This window comes from Carassius carassius, chromosome 14 (genome assembly GCF_963082965.1).
Source record: "Carassius carassius chromosome 14, fCarCar2.1, whole genome shotgun sequence".
NCBI lineage: Eukaryota > Metazoa > Chordata > Actinopteri > Cypriniformes > Cyprinidae > Carassius > Carassius carassius.
The window spans coordinates 15897975-15920944 of NC_081768.1; the positions used below are offsets into that span (position 1 = coordinate 15897975).

Here is a 22970-nt window from a genome sequence, read left to right on the forward strand (position 1 = left end):
TATCTTTTTATACCGAACATTAAACGAGTTGAGATCATATTCAGGGCTCATCTTATTATTTTGTACATAGTATACTTTATTAGTATGATGTTTAGTGAGTTTGGTCTGTTAATATCACTGTATTAGTACATTAAACCAGATTAAGCGTTTTTCACGTTAAGGGTTTTAGAATGTCCCTTGCCTAATTCTCTTTTTGGATATGCACGATTTCAGAAATGAAAAACAAGTCATTTTTGTTGTTAATCAGCATTCACCTACTTGCAATAGCACACAAACACAAAAGCTCTTACAAATCGCCTCTTATTTATTAACCTCATAAAAATATTCCTAAAATTTAGCAAAGACAGACATAATAAAAAGTAATTTTGTAACTATAATAGTCATATTAAAGCAATCCAACACTGCAAATCCATAAATAATACACAATCATATAAAATCTCACATCTAAAATCCGAATGCACACATATATCTAACAACACTTGCACAAGACACAACCATTATAAAATATCACCCCATACAAAACACCCACAAAACTTTTCACATTCAGAGAATAGTAAGGCTTTTGGAAATGTTGAGTTGATTCTGGATCACTGCCAGGGCGCTCTCCTTCCCAACACACGATTAGTGACTTTCTGCAGGAGAAAGAAGACATGCATTAGAAACGTTAATCAAACTCGTCTATTGTATACCTGAAATTTCTGAAATAATACTGATTTAAAAGCTGGCAGTATCACTGTATTTGGGCTATTATGTGTATCTCCTACTCCAGAACCTTTTAATAATACCTTGTTAAAGAGATGAGCATTGAGGCGGTAAGAGCGGTACTCTGCCTGTCTCCTTTCCTCTTCCTTTCTTCTCTGGACCTCAGGAAGTTGAGCATATTTCCTGAGGGAATAAACACTTATTTGGCAATTAAAGTGCAAAATTATCAGAATCAATTATATACAAATAAAATATTAACATACTGCAGTTTAGATCGTTACACCTCTGACTGAGCCTATTTTGAATCACAGATATTACACATGAAATAGAAACTTGAAAATAAAAGTTGGATGAGATCTGTATTATTTTAGTAGCACCGACTATAACATTTGTACTATTTACTGTTTATTTATTTTTGCATTTACTTTTAGAATTTGTATTACTATTGTGAATTCAATTTTATTTTTATATTTTGTGCTTTCATTTTAATTTTAAAGTGTTAGTAATTCTGTTGTGTTTTTATCATTTCTATTTATTTTGTTTTAAATGGGTCTATATAGTTTTAAGTTTTAGTTACTTTAACAGTTCTTAAATACACCTTGTACTGACTTTAACTAAAAGAAAATGAGAAACGTTGCCTTGGAAACTTGCTGAAAGGTTTTTATGAAGAAAAATGGTTCTCTTTTTATGGTTTTCTTTTTAATGTTAATAAACCTGACAGAGAGAAACTAAAAAAAAATAAATAAATAAAAAACACGCACACACACTATTACCTCCCGAGTCTGTCTGTCCTGTCTATTCTCTGACTGTGTGATTTCCTCCCTACCCAACTTAAAGCATGTAGAAGGGCACAAAATGCTTTTTAAGTGTTAAATGACCCATATATGCACAATTTGATATGTGCATTGTCACTGTCATGAACCATCTAGACTGTTTGAAAAAGATACAGTGGATACCTACTCTTTGGATCTTTGGACCATCTCTCTTCTTGGAACGACTCGTTTATGGGGTACTGGAGCTGCTGACAGAGGCATGTTTTACTTTACATCTTAATGCAAGCTGTACCAAACTTGTAAAATATATAATGAACTGAATACTCCCATAACAACACACTAGTAATCTTTCATGTTATAAGGTCACCTGGTCTGTATGGACGTGATGGTGCGGGGCAGTTGAAGAGCTCTTCTCTCTCTCTGTTGAAGACTGCTTGTAACCTCCTCTCCTCAACCAGCAACCCCAGACGCTTCATCCGCTCACGTGAACGAGATACAAACTCTGGCCGATGGAGCTCCAGAGCTTCCTGTAGGAAAACCATTAATGCAAATGCTCAATGTTAGACTAAAGGTCTTTGCACACGGAGTCCAAAATTCTCAAATTTTCACAAATTAAACAATAAATATGACTTCATGTTGTGTCAATCACGTTTACACACTGCCTCCAAAATTTTCAACCGTCATAAAAAAATTAGGACCAGGTCCCATTTTCTGCATTTTCGCATCTGTAGCAAGCATTTTGATTGGATATGATGACGAACACGAATGAAAAAACAACCAGCATACGAAAATGTCAGACTTGTGTGCAAGGACCTTAAAATTAACAATCAACTTCCATGTACTCTCTAAAATCACACAGCAGGATTCAAAATGAACATTTAAAAAAATTTGATACAAGCTTCAATGATACTGTTCTAGTTAGCATTCTTGGTTATCATTATAATTATCATCCTTGGTGTGAACAAGCTTTAAAATGGATAAATGAAACAATTGCTTGTCACACACCTGTAGTGAAAGTCGAAGAAGAGCCGAGTGTTTGTCACTGATATCGGTCTCTGTAGCTGTTATGGACTCTGTTGGCCTCTCTTGTTCTTGCGGGTTCTGTCTCTCTCTTAGTGGTTCTCTGGTTGTTTCTCTCCAGGGTCTGGTTTTGGTGTAAGGCTCAAACCAGACTCTTGGGCAAGGTGCTGATTCGGTCTGTGGCTGGTTTTCCTTGTGACCATCGCACTTAAGCTCATCAGCTGCGACGAACCATGACACACCTTAAAGAGAATGTATAAATAAAACATTAACAGAAAAGGAGAAACAAATGAGTGGCAGAAAAATGCTGTCTGTGAGTATGTAATATGCACCGTTTGGGTAGTGTGTCCGGATTCTCTTGTTGCTGGGGTCTTTCTTCAGAGCAGTCAGGGTTTGGGTGGGTTTAGATGTGAAAGCAGTGGGGGTGGGAAAGCCACTCTGAATGCTTCTGCACAATGTGTTTGATGAATGGACATCTTTGAAAGCACCTGGTGAGGGAAAGATGGTGCCCACGTCCCGAGTGTGTCTGCAGGTACCATTTGTAACGATTTCCAAATCACCTGCAAAAAGAATACACAACCCCACAACATATTTTGTTGCAGTTACGGTCTAATTTACATGTTGCTTAGTTTAAAAAATGTGGACCACTGTTGTGTAACTGACCTGCCTGCACACCTCTACTGACTAGTTTGACCTTCGACTTTTTGGAATTTAGGTTTTGGGAAACACGTCTTTGCGAATGACGGGGTAAAGTGCTTGAAGATGATAAAGAATCAGCAGAGACCTGGAACAATAACAGAAGATTAGACAGTTATATAATAAGGATAGAATGACAGTCTCTCAGTCAAAAATGCGGAGTATAAGGTACTACTGGATCTTTACACCTGATCTTTGTGATATACTATACATGTGATTATTTTGCTAGCATCTTTCTTTTTAATTAGTTGATAATCTTTCAAAACTAAGAAGCTGAACAACCTGTATTAAAGAACTCAATCAAGCGAAGACTTACGGTGGAGTCATCAGTGCTCACATCATTGGTAGCAACAGAGACAGCAACATGTTTAGTACGGGGTTTCCTTCGGCCAGTTTTCTGCATGTGGATGGCGTTGTAAAGTCTGAGCAAGCTGTCACTGCTTTTCTGTCCCTTACTGGTGACCCGGTGAGGTCCAAAAGCTCGCAGCAGTCGCTCCGTGTCAATAGTGGACAGGCTACTGCTCGTCTCCACACTTGCAGACTCGTCTCTCTCAGCAGGAAAGCGGTGCACTCTGTCCTGACTCTCCTCATGCTCAGGCCAAGCTTGTTGTGGAGCCACGTCTAACTGAACTGTTTCTCTTTGCTCTTCCCCGTCTGTGGTCCCATCCTCTTGATCACTCCTCCTATAATACTCTCCTTTCCTGCTGTGTGACTGTTGTATATTTAGGTCTGTTGGAGTGGTACTGTGAATGAGACGAGACAGACGGTCCAGTCGATCAAGCAGTGACGTTTCTCCCTCTTTAGCTGGTTTTGTCTCCTCCATGCTCCATTTTTCACTGAAGCGACGCCACAGCTGGTCCAAAGAACTGCTAATCTCTATGCTAACATCATGAGGTGTTCTGTCCTGCTTTTTCTTGTATCCCTTGTAAGACGTTCTGATTGGCTGAGAAGGTAAATGGTGTGGTTCTAGTGGAAATTTGGGCTCCTGAATAATGCTAGTGTGAAGATGCACATCATCTGTACTATAGTCTGCCTCCATGTGTAAGGGAACAAAATGTTCTTCCTCCTCTCTATACTCCTCATCTATGCCAACAGTGTCCATGCTCTTCTTAAAAACATAAACTTCAGGAACGGTATTGTCATTTTGGCCAGCAAGAGTGGTTTCTGATTCTGGAAGACCATTTCCTGACACACTGGGAACTGATAATGGGAGAGACAAACAAGATTATATGCTGATGTTTTTTATGTAACTTTAACAGACCACAACAAAGTTTCTATTACAAAAATGGCATCTTGTCATACATGTGGATGGGTAAATGATGACCATTTAATTTTTGAAGTATTCTTTAAATTAAGTAAATATTGTACTAACACTAATAGAAACACTAATGTGCATCTTACCTCTCTTCATATTGGTTCTCTTACTGTAGATACCTTCCTTGTGTTTTGATGCAATTATGTTGTCTTCTAGCTCTCTAGAGCCTAAAATGTCTGTATTAAAGTGTGGAGGGACAGCATCATCAGAACCTGCAGAGGGAGCGAGAAAGAACAGAAGAAAGCAGGATCAAACAGAGAGCAAACAGCACTGAAGTAGAGGGGCCCAGAAGGGTTTGGCATGTGGATCAGACGAGGCTTGTGTTGCTGGATTGGCTTTCTCATGGACAAAGAACATGAATAATGCAGGACTGAGTGAGAGCATGAACCATCTGCAAGACTTGGGGGAGGGGCCAGTAGAGGTGCTAGTAAAAAACAATTTATGTTAAATCACTAATTATGTATGGAAATTTTGACCTTTTTTATAATCAGAATTCTGTGATACAAAACAGGTGAAGATGAATTAAATGATTGTCCAGCAAAGATGTGTCCTCTATATAGTGTATCCGTAATATCCTCTGTACAACTGAGACTTCCATGAAATAATGTTGTAAAAAAAATTAGGGATGCTCCAATCCACCTTTTTCACCTCCGATCCCGATTACGATACCTAGAGTTCAGTACTGGCTGATACTGATCCCGATCTGATACCAGTGAAGTTTTTTAATTTTTTTATTGAAATAAATGTAGAATTTATATATCTCTTTGTGTGGAACTGCTAAACATTCTTTCACAATCTACTGAATACAGACTACTCCATAATAAAAAAAATAAACAATAAATATGAAAACAATATATGCATATTCATGATCTATGACAAAAAAAATACCATAAACTAGGTTAGTGGACAATTCGGCAGGAAAAGTTATTCAAGAAAAATCAGTACACACAATTTTACAAATCCAAATATTTAGAGAAAAAACATTATTCTGTGTGGAACAAATAATATTTTTGCACTAAATATAGTAAAATGTTACACACTGTATATTTTGAATTATAAAACCCATTAATGAAAGTATTTATATATATATACTATAAAATTAAAATTCATTTCTTTTAAATGTATAGCATATTTTTTTAATAAGGCAACAACATATGATTGATTCGATAGGACAAAACAAATACAGTGTGGCATGAAGCGCTTACAATATGTGCATCTGGTTTGCAGAATGATGCGCTTGAAGCAACAGAGTCTCAGCACGCAACGCTTTGCATTAAAAAGTGCAAAGCACAAAGGGAACAAAAAAATTATGCATAGTGTATTATATCTGTGCAACAGTTATTGAGCCTTTCATTTAACAGTTTGAAATGTGCACGTTTTTTGATTTCACAGACACCCGATAAAGTCGGGGGAAAAAGGGGAAAGTCGAGACATTTGCCAAGTATGGTAACCCATACTCGGAATTGGTGCTCTGCATTTAACCCATCCAAGTGTACACACACAGTAGTGAGAAGTGAACACACCATGAACACACACCCGGTGCACTAGGCAGTTATATATCCAGCACCCGGGGAGCAACTGGGGGTTCAGTGCCTAGCTCAAGGGCACTTCAGCCATGGGTAGAGGAAGAGAGCACTGTTCATTCACTGCCCCCCACCTACAACTCCTGCCAGCACCGAGACTCAAACCAGCGACCTTCTGGTAACTAGTCCAAGTCTCTAACAATTAGGTCACAGCTGCCCCTGATAACAAGTAACAAAACAACATTAAATTCTGGCATGAAGATAAAGTCCTTTTTGCAAATCCATAGACATATATTTACAAATCAAGTATGATAATGAGAATACAGAATAATCTTAGAGCTTTACCGAGCTGACTGTCGTAACTGAAAGCGACCAGGGTTTAAAGGCTGAATGAAAGACTGACAGCAACAGCAGAGAAAAGTAGTACCACTGATGGCAGATGGACTATTCTGATTTCTGACCATGTCTTTCATACTTGTGAGATTCTGCTTGTGCACGTGAACATCTTGTGTTAAATGACATTGTGTGATGAAAATATGATGTGCTAAGATTTGAACCTTGCTCTTGTTTCATGGTATTTGATTACCCAATGAAGTCAGTTATGCTTATTCAGCTATTATGTTCCAGACATTCCATTGCCCCACTTCCTCTAAGATGCTGTATAAAAGTGCCATCCAATGTACAATAAAGTTGAGCTTAGAATGAACTGCACCACTTGTGTGTTTCATTCTTTGGTCCCGGGTACCTGCTCTCCTCTGCTCAGATAACCCAACCTGAACCAAAATTATATTTGCGATCTCGAAGGCAAGAATATACGATTTATTCTTACAGTGGAATTAAGCTTTCCATTTTTGTTACACTACGGCTGGCAACAGTAGTCACATGTTACAAGATTTGTTTGTTGACTATTAGCGTGGAGTAATTGGATGTGCAGTACTGGACATACTGTTTTTTGATCACGGCTGCGTTTTTTACTTTCGCGGAAATTTATTTAGTTTGGGGATCGAAATTTAATCAAAATCTATATTGTGGAAATTTATTAACAATTGTTATTACATGATATATTGTGGCCCAAAAGAAAAAGGTGTTTAGCGGGCGACCCAAACTTAGTTTGGGGAGAGCCCAAAACTAGGTAACACCTAGACAAAAGAAGGTGATTTAGTGACGATCAGGGCGAAAGCTTTGTGTAAGTCAATACATAGGAATATCACCCAAGGTCACAATATGATACAAAAATCACAGTTGAGTTTGGGCAAAAGAGTATAGGAGAATTTTGAACTGCAAGCTTGCTTACTTATCACTGCCTAGACATTACCATTGGTACTGCTATCTTAAGTGGAAGATGGGGGGTTCAATCTCAAGACCGTTACCAGGAGAAACACCAGTTGATTTTATGTTCAGAAATAATCAAGGGTTTTATACGGAACCTTTTGTAAGTGATATGGCAGGATGGTCAGAGCGCATGAAACCACAAATTGAAACTCCGTATCCTAGAGAGGGTTCATTCACAGATGAGGGCATTGAATTGGCTAAAAGTCTAATTTTTGAAGGGTTGGGAGATCCCAATTGGGATTATAAGTATATGACTAAGAGTTATAATTTCTGGAAGCATCTGAAAAAGGTCTGGGATCAAGGACCAGAAAAGAAAAAGGTACTCGCCTTTGTGGCTAAGCAAAACAGCTTTTCACAAGACAAGCCACCGCCCTACTGCATTCCTCACCTACCCTCAGCGCCAGCGCCACCGCATAATGGTCCTGTCATTGAAAAATCAGGTACTTTCAGAGAGAAACAGAAAAACTCCCAAAAATCAGGGTGCAATGGTGTGGATGAGATCGGGAAATGCGATAGGGGTGAAACCAGTAAAAATGGCAGACATGGAGGCATTCTGTAAAAGTTTGCCTTCTCCGCAGAATTTCTGGACCTTGACAGTGTAATTTACTCGGCAGTCAATGGGACAGTGGCAAGCCTCCCGGTTTTCATCTAAAATATCTTAAATTGTGTTCCAAAGACAAACAAAGCTTTTATGGATTTGGAAAGACATTTGGGTAAGTGATTAATGACAAAACCCTTACTTAAGCTATCGTATGGCTTCAGAAGTAACACCGAATAATTTGCACAATCTCGAATATGGATTTGCCCTCTCTGACCGATCCCCGATCCAAAAATTAAATGGCAGTTTTGGAGCCGATACCCAATATGAATATCAGATCGGCGCATCCCTAAAAAAAAATGTAGCGCAGGAACTTAGTTCAATCTATTTGATGATACTTGGATGGAGGCAGATCCGAATATAAATTTGCAGTCAAAAATAAGAAAGGGGCAGGGTTTAGGAAAACTAAATAATTGGAGAAGCCTGGTAAACTTTGCAAATAAAATAAAATTAGGTGAAATACTAAAATTACTAAACTAAAAAAACAAATAATTGAAGCAAAACGTAATGTTGTAAAAAAAAAAAACTGTTCACTATAAGATCAATAGCATGCATTTAGAAAATGAAAAAGATGAATTTTCATTTCATGACAACTTTAAATAGCCTTATTACACAGCTCCCAGGAGGACTTTTATTTCATTAAGTGGGGCATTTTGTTGTCAAATATTTGCATGCAGACAATCACTACGCAAAATCTGTGCATGCTCGTGACTCTTTAGCTCTGACTGTTTTCGGAGAGAAGCGGTACAGCTGCTTCTTTCTTTTATAAATCTGATAACAGTGAAGACGCTTCTGAGATATGAAGGATGCAATACTACTCAATAGGTACACAAGATTAACATGAGATTAGCAGAAACTATGCATGTTATGTCCCCTTTAATAAAAACTAAACAGTGCTAGCAATTAGCCCGAACAATCAACTTAGATCTGTGCTAGTTTCATGCCTTTAAATGTTTTTCTCAAATATCCAATAATATCCAATCAGTTATTAATTTAGTAAGTAGGTGTAGAACCAAAACAGGATTCACATTCTAAATAAACTGATAATGTAAGGTAGGATGCTATGGAGTCAATTTAACAACTTATATATACGCAAAAAATGTACGTTTTGCAAACGAAAATTAAAGTATTGAGGAAAATAAATTAGCTTTTTGCAAACAAAAATTAAGAATTGCAAAACATAAAAGAAACAGCGCGAAAGCAATGATTATGCAATAGATATTTTCCATGGTCATATCTATTATTTGCAACGCTGATTTTATTTTGTGTGTCAATCTAGTTTGAGCTTGCGATACCATTATTCCTTTGCGCTTCATTGTTCTGCACGTCTCTCTTTTGTGGCACTGTTTTGACGTGGGGGCGGAGTCAAGGGACGGGGCCGTGTACAACATGCCTCCCTGGAAGTGACGTCATCGGCCCGAGACGCAGTTCACTGCTCCAGGTCTTGTCATGATGAGCAGAGGCTTTCGAGTGGATCGTTTCTTTTTATTCAATAGCATTAAAACATTCATGTTTTCGTTTTATTAACAAATGTATGTGTATTAGCAGCGTTTGCTCAAGTTAAAGAAGTTGTTACCATGAACATCTGCTGTTTATTTCTCTCGATGTGCACACTTTTATAGCATTAAAATGTGTATTGTTTCATTTGGTTAATTGTAAGTGTTTGTTTAAAATCTCTTAACTTGTAGGAGGACTCGAGCGCACAGAAGCGTTCTTCGTTCACATTAGTTCAGAGGAAAACGCAGCCCCGAAGAGTTTTGTAAATAATAGCCTATAAAAGCCCGACATGCCAATAAAGCTTTGATTATGCTATGTGACAGGATTTTTTACTGGAAGTGCACTTTAGAGGATGAATTTAACAATAACTATATAAATATCCTAATCCTATAATAATAAATAGTAGAATTATAAATGAATGATTCGCTAGTTTCATTTGTAAATGAAAACACTAATTTATTACAGAACGTTAATTAGGTAAGCAATACACGAATTGAAAGGGGAAATAAGCATAACAATAAATATAAAAATATAGCCCTAATTAATATTATTATCAATTATATATGGTTAGCCTATATGAAAGAATAAATAAATTTATAGTCAGGTGCGACTTATTTATCAAAATTAATTTGACATGAACCAAGAGAAAACATTACCGTCTACAGCCGCCAGAGGGCGCTCTATGCTGCTCAGTGCTCTTGTAGTCTACACTGAAAACATAGAGCGCCCTCTCGCGGCTGGAGACGGTAATGTTTTCTCTTGGTTCTTGGTTTTAAATAAATGTGACATAGTCCAGTGCGACTTATGTTTTTTTTCCTCGTCATGTTGTATTTTTGGACTGATGCGACTTACACTTAGGTGCGACTTATAGTCCGAAAAATAAGGAAATGATAAAAATAATAATAGCCTTATATGAACATATATTACATAAAAAGACACGATCAACGGACTGTGGGATGGACAAAAAATATTTGATCAATCTCTGATAATCTCAGGTTGCTCTGGTCACCCTGGTTTGTTTATTTATTAAACTCGTGGCCATGACATTATCACGTTCCCAAGAATTAATATCTCGTTGCCACGACAAAACTAAACCAAAAAGACTCGAGTTAAAAAAAAAAGTATCTTACAATGACAGTCATTTATTAATTTATGTCAGTAGTTATGTAAATGAAAAACGAATTCGCATTGATATGAAACTTGAGTCATAGACCTATTTAATGATGTAAGTTATAGTTTATGAAGTGAATTGCATTATTTTACATTAAAAATAGCAGTAACTCTGAACTAATGTAAGCAAAGAATGCTTCTGTGCACGGGGGTCCTCCCACAAATTAAGAGATTTTAAACAAACACTTGCAGTTAACCAAATGAAACAATACACATTTTAATGCTATAAAAGTGTGCACATCGAGAAAAATAAACAGCAGATGTTCATGGTAACAACTTCTTTAACTTGAGCCAACGCTGCTAATACACGTATACATTTGTTAATAAAGTTAATAAAACGAAAACATGAATGTTTTAATGATGACATCACTTCCAGGGAGGCATGTTGTACACACCCCCGTCCCTTGACTCCGCCCCCACATCAAAACAGGGCCACAAAAGGAGACGTGCAGAAAAATGAAGCGCAAAGGAAAAATGGTATCGCAAGCTCAAACTAGATTGACACGCAAAATAAAAGCAGCGTTGCAAATAAATTAATAGATATGACCATGGAAAATATGTATTGCATAATCATTGCTTTCGCGCGGTTTCATTTATGTTTTGCAATTCTTAATTTTTGTTTGCAAAAAGCAAATTTATTTTCCTCAATACTTTAATTTTCGTTTGCAAAACTTAAATGTTTTGTGTATATATAAGTCTTTAAATTGACTCCATAGGATGCTGTAGAGTAATAACTGAGTAAAGTTCTCTGTGACATACCTGGGTGAGAGCTTTCTACAGTTGTGTCAGAGTGACAAGGAGAAAGCTCTTGATCAGCTTGCGGGATGTAGAACAACTCTGAGCTTCCATAAGGTTTGTATGGCAACAGGGCAGGGACACCTACAGGAAGTGTACATAAAGAAAAAAAAAAATCAACTGATTAATTTACCAACATCAAATGCCACTGAAAAGCATATCAATTGTACATCATATACCTGCTTGAACAGAGAGAGTTCTGGATGTCCCAGCCAGCCTCTGAGAGGGAGCAAAGGTTTGTGGGTATCTGGCCTGTAAGTGTGCACTGACACTTCCTACATTCTGGCCTTGAACTGGCTCTCTGTGTTCATATGACCCGGCATGATTTGAATTCGAGATTCGGTGTATAGACTGCAGACGCTCACCAGTCATGCTTGACAACGCTGGAGGTAGGACATCTTTACTGGTGTTTTGACTGGATAGTCTGCTTAAGTTGTTTGGATTGGAATGGTGTTTGGGTTTGGGCGATAAGGTGACGTGTATGTGAGAGAGATGGGACTTCTTGTCAAAAGCTGAATCTGATGACGAACTAGATAATATCTGGTTACTCCCAGTGGCATTAAAGTCCATGTGAGGTATTCTATGGATACTCTGGGGATTGTTTGTAACAATGTTCTCTTTGTCGTCATCAGTCATTTCTTCTCCTTTGTTCTCTTCTCTATGTTGTTCTTCTCTCGCTGTCTCCTTTTCTCTGCCAGATACATTAAGTATAACAGCTGGCTGAAGTCTCATTTGGCTCGTGCTCTCTAAAGTCTCATGGTCAGGACCAACGCTGTCCAATTCCTCAGTAGCAGTGATATGGCCATGTGATGGTGACTGTGGAGACGGAGTGCAGCAAGTGGTTGATATAGTAATAGAAGTTAAAGGCTGGGAACTGAGCCCCTCTCTAAGAGCAATCTGGCGAACTCTGGCCTCTAAATCCTGTTGGGTAGGAGTGTAAAATGGACCTGTTTCCAAAGGTTTTGAATTGACTTTCTGCAGCTGATCTGAGTTACGATTCTCCATGTTACGCAGTCCAACACAGCCCTTCGTCAGCTGAGATTCAGGACCAGCACTCGACTGAGCACTGCCCTCAGAATCTGAGCTCCACTGAGAAATAAAGCATGAGAAAGAGAACAAGATGTGTTACTATTACTGATAAGAACTAGGATTGGGGAGGACTGTGGGAAGTAGACAGATGAGAGATTCAGTAGAAACACTGCAAGCAAGAGAGCACAGAATAAAAATGCAAACAACAGCTTTACCTTCAACACACTCTATCTGGACTTTCCATAATGCAGTCTGCCGCACCAAAAACAAAACTCATATTATTTCAGACTCACCATTGAGTGTGAAATTTAGGATATTAAAATTCTTCCTTAAAATAATCATAATAGTTTTATTTTATGGCCAATTACTGATAATTGGCCCATATTAAAAATCTTACTTTGTCTAAATGTATAAAAAAAAAAAAATGCATTTGTTTTAAATGCTACAAGTGAATTTAGATGTCACAACATTATGACGTCCAGTATAAAAAATTTGATATTATGAACCCTATAAATTGTACGGTATCATATTTAGCCTTCAAAATTAACAACATGATCAATGCTTTGCTAAGAACCTGCTGCATCTATAGTTGTTCTTGTTGATTCTTATAATGTAGACCTAAGAATAACTTTTATATTGTTAATAATATTTTAAGACGAACACTTAACGTACTGAAGCAAATTTTTGATTCATCAAAATGGATTTAAATCATGTTAAAATGTATCAAAATTGACACATCAAGCTTTTTCAGTGATTGACTAAAATATTAAACTACTGAGCATTGATCATAAAACTAAGCATTTAAATATAATCCAAGACATACCATAAAAGATAGCATGACAACTAAAATGTATATGCATTTAATGTACGATTTACAGGACCTCAGACATGTTAACCTTCTGAGAAAGACAGCACACACTAACGGCTTGACATTAGTTCAATTGTTACGCAGTTGAATTAACTATGGGGGGTTAGACAAAATACTATTGTAGTGCTGGCATGGTTCACAGTACTAGCCATAACCTCTGATTTTATTTTTTAGCTTTAACCAAACAAGTTGTTACATAGGTGACTGTAGGGGGCTAAACAGAATCACTTTTTCAAGAATGAGGAGGTCTATAAGTGTTTCATTAGTGTATAAATTAAACTTTTCCCAAAACCTGTCGGGAGTAGGGCCACAACACCACCTCCATTCAAAATGTGTAACAGGCACTCTTCTTGTTCGGGCATCAGTAGGCAAATGCCGGGAATATTCTCCACAACAGAGCGAATAGCATCCCGTGTCTTCATATCTGTGATCGCTTTCCGATTTCCCTAACCAAAGCTACAATCTTAAACTCGGCGCTTATGCTTAGTTTAGCGTCTACGTCACGGCTCTCAGCCCGCCCTCTGTTCGTTGATTGGCCGGCTGTTTTGGAGCCGGAGGAAAACTGGGAGATTATTTGCTATCTCAGACTGAATACAGAAGCGGACTGAAATTGAGTGGAAGTACAAAGTCTGACGTAGTCAGGCTATTGGCTTGGTATTGTTGGCAGAATTTGGCCATCGGTGAAAACTAATTGAGGAACCATTTTCTAAAGGCTCAATAAACAGAACATAACAAAAAATTCTTGCTATTATTTCAGGTTAGCCTTCACAGGGTTAAATTATAAGTGTTCTTAAAAATTAACTGATCTGAGCATGCACAATTAAATATCCAATATTGACCAACACCAAATAAAATTTTAAAACCAATACAGTGCCAGTTTATTGCTGTCAGAAAAATGCTGATATTCACACAAATGAAATTGGCAGACCTTTCTGTGCTGGTGTTTGTATGTTACCTTGGTGTATTTGGTGTTCAGTAGAAGCTCTCTTTTGATGTCTTCAATTCTCTCTCTGTCCTCAGCGTTTAGTTCTAAGCTTTCACATCGGCGGCCAGAAACCTTCATCAGGATCCATTCTAAAGCGACAGACCAAATTCAGTTATCCACAAAGTAAAAACCACTGACTTCAGAAAAGCACCACTGGTACTGAAAAAAACTGTATATGACTAAATGTCCTTTTAGACAAATTGCTCACTGTGTTTACCTCTTGCACGGCTGTCTTCTGGATCACTGGTGCTTGGCCGGCTTGTAACCACTGAAACGGGTGACTCACTCTGGAGGAGCTTGGCAACTCTGGCAGCCAATGAACTCTCGCTGCTACTGTCACTCATACTTTCAACCTCAGCTGAGACATGAGACGAATCATTCTCAGAAGAGCCAAACACAGCATCTTCAGTCTGGTCCTGGTTTTCTGCTATCGAAGGAACATTTATCTGCATGGCAGATGTGACTGTAGGTGGCTTTGCCTTATCTTGGTCTGCAGCACTGCAGCCTTCCGGTTCAGCCCGTCTTGGGGTCACACAGAGGTCACGTGACTTCAAACTTTCCTCTCTGCTCAAAGAGAGAGCGGTAGGCTCTATAGTTGTGCAGTCAATCTGTTGAGGCCTTTGGGAGGATGACAAGCTTCCTCTCAAAGCTGAATCTGATGAAGAGCGAGTCAGCAGCAAAGAAAGATTCCCACCAGCTGACAGAGATGTGTCATCATGATAACCTTGAATGTTCCGTCCCAGTGAAACAAGGGATGTGTCACTCTCTGAGAGGCGGTGTGAGCCAGGAGAGGAAATCAGAGAGGAACGACCAGAAACCAGGCTTTCTGCCCGGCCCAGCAGACGTCTGATTTCACGCAGTGTGCCAGAGCCTACAAAAGAGTCTTCATCCTCCTTTACCACCTCTCTGGGACCTGGAGGAGTCATGGATTCTGAGCTGAATTGGCTAGAAAGGCCAAAGTTTCCTTCACTTTTTGGAGCATCAGACTGTTGTAGGTTTGATGAAGGATGAACAGTTGAATTAAGTCTTGGTGGCGTTTCCACCTGGCTGAACGTTTTCTTCACAGTTCTGTCACTGGCTGTTTGGCCTCGCTCATGCACTGACAACCGGTGTGTGACAGAAGCACTGGAGTCAGCTGAGAGCTGACTAGAACTGGAGAATGTCTCCTTCTGAAGACTGTCAACTATATACACAGAAAACAAAACAAATCATTATAATATGACCAGAAACATTATACAAATGAAACCAACTATATTTTAACTCAATAACTTTAGCAGTGCATCCTAAAACTAGCAACATTCTCTATTCTTTTCTTATAATCAGTTTTTTCTTGCTAGCTACGTGTACTACGTCAGGCTAATAGAGACTTGTCACAGCACTTACATATCATTGCTCTTTTGATGGTTTTTGATTTTTGATTTCTATTGTCCTCATTTGTAAATCGCTTTGGATAAAAGCATCCGCTAAATAACTAAATGTAAAAGTAAATGCACAAAGATGTCAGAAGTCTTTAGCTCACCTTCAGATGGCTGTGTGCTTTTAGTTGGTGTTCCTATGGAGCCTTTGATGGTACATAAGTCAGTAGGAGAGAATTCAGGCTCTCTGATTGGTCCTCGATGAGTAAATGGATTTAAGATAGTTGAAGGTGACTGGTCAATACCCAAATTTAAAAGGTACAGCTGTAAAACAAAAAGACATATAACAGAATAAAAAATGATCAGGGTATAAAAAAGAACTACAAAAATCACCCTGAATCAGTGTTTTTCAAACAAGTAATCACAAATTTTATAGCCAATATAATTTTCTAGTTATGGAAATCTCAAAATATTTTATTGGGTAGAAATTGCCATTTGTGAGCAACATTTTAAATGTTAATTTATTAATTTACCTTGGACTTCTGGAATTATCTATAATTGACTTAAAAATATTTTATATAATTATTTTAATATAGTTATTATATTCTTTTTATGAATGCATGCATAGACACTCTTCTATGTATGTCTAGTTTCTAAAAAAAAAAAAAAGTTTGAAAATGTGCATCTTTGTCGTTACAGCAGAAGTAACAAAAATATATCTGAGGGGAAACTGAGTATTGTCTTTGACAGTGGGGGCCTTGGAGTCAAAAAGGTTGACAACTCAATTGCCTTAAATGTTTCCTTCTGCTTGAGCATAATTGAAAACTGTATTTCATAACAGATGTGAGTTTGAGCATTTTAAATTCACGTTGATTTTAAAGTCACAATGTAACAGATCTTTTTCCATACTGTAATGTAAATCTGTGAAAAACAGATTTTTAAAAAAAGGGAAAATATTTTATCCAACAGCTGTTGATTGTGTCGTTATCACCGGATGTTAGAATTGTGACATTTTGATTAAAAATTACTTATTATTTATAGATAGTAGGGCTGCACAATAAATCGCATGCGATTGTCATGCGCATGTTGTCAGTAAAGCTGGTTCTGTGATTAGTAGTAAATCTCGATCACTGCTTTCAGATGGAGCTACACAATATCACGTTCATAAACACAGATGAATTGCCTATGATTATAAAATTAATATTGTGTAGCTTGTCAGTAAACTACGGCTCCGTGTATCAAAAAGCCGCTCCATCTGAAAGCACATGTTGGAGATTTACTACTAATCACAGAACCGGCTTTACTGACGAGATACACATGGCAATCGCATCCGATTTATCGTGCAGACCTAATAGAAAGGGAATTTCATTTCATGCCGAATTTTAGTGCATCTTACTAGTTCTTCTACAGCACTGTGAACTTACAGGGATCCTGTCTTCAATGTTGAGTTCTCTAGTGTGAGGAGGGGACGCAGGTCTGGAGGTCCAGTAGGGTGCATAATTATCTACTTCAAGACTCATTACTGAAGAGGTGGCTCCCACTGATGCCCGCATACTCTGTTCACCATGTCGACTTCCTTGAGAGCTTGAAAGAGTGCTGCTCATGTTGAGGTTTGATGACACATCACTGAAGCGCCCCAGACTGAGGAGAGGAGACATATGGACTGAGCTTTTATCCATGTTAGGAGCTGAGCTATTCTTTCCTTCACCCCTTCCACCTGAAACGAAGGATGGCTGATAGTCCAATGATCTGGTAGTTGGAATGATGTTATTAAATTGTGCTACTGGAATTTGCTGATTGTGTGGACCAGCATCTCTCTGAACAGAGGTCACCACAGAGCTTAGGGAGGAGTGAGAGTGTGAGCGATTGACAGGTGACTCAGATGCTTGTCCTCTGCATGCACCCGTCCCAACTACACCCACCTGACGGGGTGAGCCACTTCCAGAATGAGAAGAGGAAAGTGGCTGAAACATTTGGGAGCTGGGATTAGCACCAACTGTCAGACATGTGTCTTGAGAAAACATGTGGTTAAGTGCTTCAGAAACAACATCCTGTGCATTTTTCTTGGGTGACACACCATCAAGTGGCAAATGATCATAAAACGACCTGCTAGAACTTTGATTGACTTTCCAGGCATCTACTTTTTGTAAATAGCTCAGACTGGGAAGAGAATGTACTCTCCCAAGGGCCAAACGAGGGACTTGATCTTTCATCTCTGCACCAGAGTAAAAGTACTGAATGTTGGAGTGAGGTGTATCAGAGGCTTGTGGATTTAAAACAGGAAGAGGAACGTTTAAAATGGGTTGGGCGTGTGACATTGTTTGCACAGTCTCTGAAGGTCCACTAGGATCTGTAGCTGTTGTTTGAGAGTGAATGGGAGAGGAACGTTGATCGCTTAGGTCCAATGATGGAATTAAGCCAGTTTTGGAGTGACTGTTTTGGGAGGATGTAGCCACAGAAGCAATAGCCTCTTGTTTGGAGTGTATGAGTGAGAATTTGGTCAGTGCTGGTGGGGGTCTCATGATAGATAGTGCAGGTGTGGATTGAGACACAGGCTGAGAGTTCAAGAATGAACCATCTGCTGCTGTTAGATGACCGGAGCTCCAGAGCACTCTCTGCAGATCTGGTAGATGCATCAAAGCTTCACCAGCTGGTGTGATACACATTCCACTATGAGAGCTTTTGTTCCCACTATGGTGCCTACTTGCTGGGGCCGAGATGGAGCCTCTTTGTCCTACAGACAGAAACTGATCATGGAGATGATCAGTTGTTTGGTGTGAATGCATCCGTGAATCACGAAAAGTTATATTTGAAACATCTGCAGCCTTCTGAAATAAAGATGATAATGAGCCTTTTTGAAGATTCATGGAAGGCTCTAACTGGCTTTTGTCTATGTTTTGATGAAGTGAGGCAGGTTCAGAGGTGGAGGAAATGGCACTGCTGTCACTAACAGCCACAATAACATTGTCTTCCCTGGACTTTAACAAGAGCCGAGCAGACATTCCTTCAATAAGCTGCTGAGCAGTGGTCTGCTCCTCTCCTTCCATATGTCTGATGATTTTGTCCTCAGCAGCAATATAAGAAATGCTCCCTTGATCCTCAAACTCTTTGCAATGGTCTCCAGGTGACAGGCTGTGCTGGGAGAGTGAACAGCAGGTTTTTTCACCAGACAGGGCTGTTGGTAACTCCAACGGATGCTGGGAAAGTGCAGCCTGGTCAAGAATAGTATTTTGGTGGTGGGAAGCATCAGTTACAGCTACATTTGAAGTCCTGAGGCATCTCTCAGTCATAACTGAGAAGTCAGGAAATCCCCTGTGTGCACAAAAACAATAGAGAAAATATTATCTAAAAATACAAAAATGTGAAGAAAAATTGTAAGATGACTAAACAAACAGTACCGAAGAGGGACAAATTCTGCATCTGTATGCTGAAAAAATGTGGAGTCAGAAATAAGGTGAGATTTGTCCAGGCAGGGATTCAGGGTAAGTGCAGGTGACAACTGGCTATCCTGAAACTCTGAAAAAGAAAGTCAATTAAATAATTATAAATTATATATAATAAATGTCATTATGGAAAAGTAATATATATATATATTTATACAGTACAGACCAAAAGTTTGGACACACCTTCTCATTCAAAGAGTTTTCTTTATGTTCATGACTATGTAATTCTAGATTCACACTGAAGGCATCAAAACTATGAATTAACACATGTGGAATTATATATGGAATAATATACATAACAAAAAAGTTTGAAACAACTGAAAATATGTCATGTTCTAGGTTCTTCAAAGTAGCCACCTTTTGCTTTGATTACTGCTTTGCACACTCTTGGCATTCTCTTGATGAGCTTCAAGAGGTAGTCCCCTGAAATGGTCTTCCAACAGTCTTGAAGGAGTTCCCCGAGAGATGCTTAGCACTTGTTGGCCCTTTTGCCTTCTGTCTGCGGTCCAGCTCACCCCTAAACCATCTCGATTGGGTTCAGGTCCGGTGACTGTGGAGGCCAGGTCATCTGGCGCAGCACCCAATCACTCTCCTTCTTGCTCAAATAGCCCTTGATGCCTTCAGTGTGACTCTACAATTTTCATAGTCATGTAAATAAAGAAAACTCTTTGAATGAGAAGGTGTGTCCAAACTTTTGGTCTGTACTGTATATATATATATATATATATATATATATATATATATATATATATATATAGGAGCTAAAATGATTTTTGGGATGAAGCAATGTACAGTGGATTTCAAACATCTTAGAATTTTTTTTTCCAAAATCCAAACACTGTGTTTATTTAGTTTTAAATAAATTGGAATCCCAGATTTTCAATGTGACCTTAGATCTTTGAAACCCACTGTATAAAAACACCTTCACTCTGTACCCAATTGTAAAGTCTCAGATCTGTCTATGAGTGGCTGCACACTTGAATCCTGAGTGTTACTAAATGGTCTTTCATCATTGTCAGGATCTGTGTTCAGTCTGCTAGCCTCTGAATCATGCATATTTTGTCCATGCTGCTGGTAGGGAATCTCTGCAGGGGGCTGAAAAGGTAAAAAGAGGAAAGGTAAACTTGAATGTCTGTAAGAATGCTCCGATTTATAATGTTTGCAAAAGAAATTTAAGATAGTTCAAAGAAGTACTTTCATGGTCCTCCATATACTGTAGCCACAGCCTAAAAAACTAAAATGTTTACTTAAATGTTTCCTTGGATGGCCTGAGGATAAATTTTCATTTTGGGTGAACTATTCCTTTCAACTGTATACTAAGCTGAATTTAAGTTAGTCAAATATCTGACTTATGTCTTCATTTTATTTCTGTATTTTCATTTATAACTAACTTTACTTTAACAGTTATTAAAATTTTATCTTTGTTATACAATTTGATTTCTTATTCTCTCATATACCTTAATCACAAAGAATCAATAGGAATACATGTACACAGGGGCATAGATGACTCGGGGACGTGTCCCCCCACTTTTAATATCGCGGAAATTCGTCCCCCGCACTTTTTTGGTCAAGTGTGTTCGTATAAATATAGATTTAAACTCAAAGAGACAGGATAGTCTGTGCATGACCTGATAATTTATTTGGAAGGTGAGATGAACATCATGGAGCACTAAACACTCTCATGCAGTTTGTATTTCATTCATACTTGAAGCCAGAGCGTGCTCTCGCACAGAAAGACGAACCAGGAAATTCCTAATATGGCCAAGAGTGTCCAGCTATCTCTGTATGAAAGCAGCTGTTTTCAAAGAAAAACAGAAACCTTTGGAAACACGAAGACATTAAACATACGATTGCGACAATATATGGTTTCTCAAGTCATCTCTAGCAGGTGATAAATAAAGTATATGAACAATGCAGTGCTACCTGACATAGCATTTTACAGTATAGAAACTATTCTGCCTTATTATGTGATAGAAATGTGTTTGTTGTATATAAACAAATCATTATTTGTTATTGTCCAGCAGTTATAGAGTTCTAAGCCAATTAAAAACTAGAAATTAGAGAAAAATTTAAGTTGCCTATAGTATCCACTACCAGTCAAAGGTGTTTGAACAGTAAGTTTGTTAATGTTTTTTAAAGTAGTCTCTTCTGTTCACCAAGCCTGCATTTATTTGATCTAAAGTAAGCAAAAACAGTAACTTTTTACTGTACAGAAATATTTTTACTAGGCTATTTAAAATAACTATTTTCTATTTTAATATATTTCAAAATATAATTTATTGAGATTTCAAAGCTGAATTTTTAGCATCATTACTCCAGTCACACTGTCCTTGAGAAATTATTCTGATATTCTGATTTGCTGAAAAAAATTTTTTTTGATGATAATGTTGAAAACAGGGTATAATTCTTTCAGGTTTCTTTGATGAATAGAAAGTTCAGAAGAACAGCATTTATCTGAAATATAAATCTTTTGTAATATTATGTCTTTATCATCACTTTTGATCAATACAAACAATCCTTGCTAAATAAAACTATTAATTTCTATAATTTATTTTCCAAAAAATTAAAAATGTACTGACTTTTAAGTTTTTTAATGGTATAGTGTATAATGTTACAAAAGATTTTTGTTTCACATAAATGATCTTTGGATTCTTCTATTCATCAAAGAATACTGAAAAAACAAAATCATCAGTTTTAAATATTGATAATCAGGAAATATTAGAATGACTTCTGAAGATCATGTGACACTGAAGACTGGAGTAATGATGCTGAAAATACAGCTGCGCATCACAGAAATAAATGACACTTTAACAGAGATTGACATAGAAACCAGTTATTTTAAATAGTAAAAATAATTCACAATATTACTGGTTTTGTTGTACTTTGGATCAAATAAATACAGGATTGGTGAGCAGAAGAGACTTCTTTAAAATAACATACAAAAATCTTAATGTTCAAAAACTGTTGACTGGTAGGCTATATAGATTACAGAAATGTTATATTGTAACTCTGTCCTCTCACTTCTGAAAAGATGGCTACGCCCCTGCATGTAGGACACATGTAAGCATCAAGTATGCAAGTGTTTGTACGTGTATTTCGGCCATCAATTACACATGACCAAATATATATATATATATATATATATATATATATATATATATATATATATATATATATATACCCGCCAACCAGCCTGCCTCATCTAGCAATTGATTAGCCGATGAATACAAAGCTTTTTTTTTTTTTTTTTTTTTTTAAGTTCATCCAAGTATGCTCTCGTGCCTTCAGTTCACTGTAGATTATATAAAAAAAATAATCAATCATTCACTGCCATCAAGTCATTGCAAAGCCATTAGCGCTAACTTTGAGCACTGCTCACTTGTTGCCATGCAGTGATAGTAGCTACAAGGTTATCCCGATTAGCTAACGTTAGTCATGTAAGGAATTATATCGAGGGCTCGTTAATTCCAGAAATCAAAAACACACAATTAAGCCATATTTATACTTTTTAAGAGATCACGATTTCCAACGTTAAGTTACTTACATTGTTTACGTCTGCTGAGCACCCCTCTGAATCCATAGTCGTTACTGACGCTGACGTTAACGCGCATGCGCACTTGTTTAAAATAACCGGAGTTTGAATTAACAGTGAGAGTAAAGAAATACAAACCAACACATTAGAATCGAATGTGTAACTGGAATGTAAAACAGTACCAAATAAAAAAATGTATTAAGTTATCATAAGCCAACGGAACTTTTTCTAAGCATTCTGTTAAACAGAAAAACGTCATAGCCACAGCGGTTTAGCTGACGACATAGCCAGTTCAGACTGAGTAGCGCCAAAGAGGACAAAGGCTTCTCTGGTAGCG

At 37.8% G+C, this 22970-nt stretch overlaps 1 protein-coding gene across 3 annotated transcripts; it reads right to left on the bottom strand.

Moving 5' to 3' along the window:
- Window positions 1-282: 282 nt before the first annotated feature.
- On the bottom strand, window positions 283-22963 carry alms1 (ALMS1 centrosome and basal body associated protein). Of its 3 annotated transcripts, none has more exons than XM_059566358.1 (18): window positions 22646-22963; window positions 20037-20196; window positions 19057-19174; window positions 17083-18970; window positions 15823-15982; window positions 14521-15486; window positions 14274-14392; window positions 11601-12510; window positions 11386-11505; window positions 4593-4718; window positions 3508-4391; window positions 3159-3279; window positions 2828-3055; window positions 2481-2737; window positions 1843-2002; window positions 1663-1723; window positions 786-885; window positions 283-632 (listed from the first exon to the last, which is right to left on the bottom strand). In XM_059566358.1, the coding sequence occupies exons 1-18, from the start codon at window positions 22679-22681 to the stop codon at window positions 588-590; spliced, it is 6459 nt and encodes a 2152-aa protein (XP_059422341.1). In that variant the 5' UTR covers window positions 22682-22963; the 3' UTR covers window positions 283-587. The 3 variants fall into 3 exon arrangements, with proteins under 3 accessions (XP_059422341.1, XP_059422342.1, XP_059422343.1); XM_059566359.1 differs by having other exon boundaries at window positions 1663-1720; window positions 22646-22961; XM_059566360.1 differs by lacking the exon at window positions 22646-22963 and adding an exon at window positions 22283-22318.
- Between the last annotated feature and the right edge of the window lie 7 nt (window positions 22964-22970).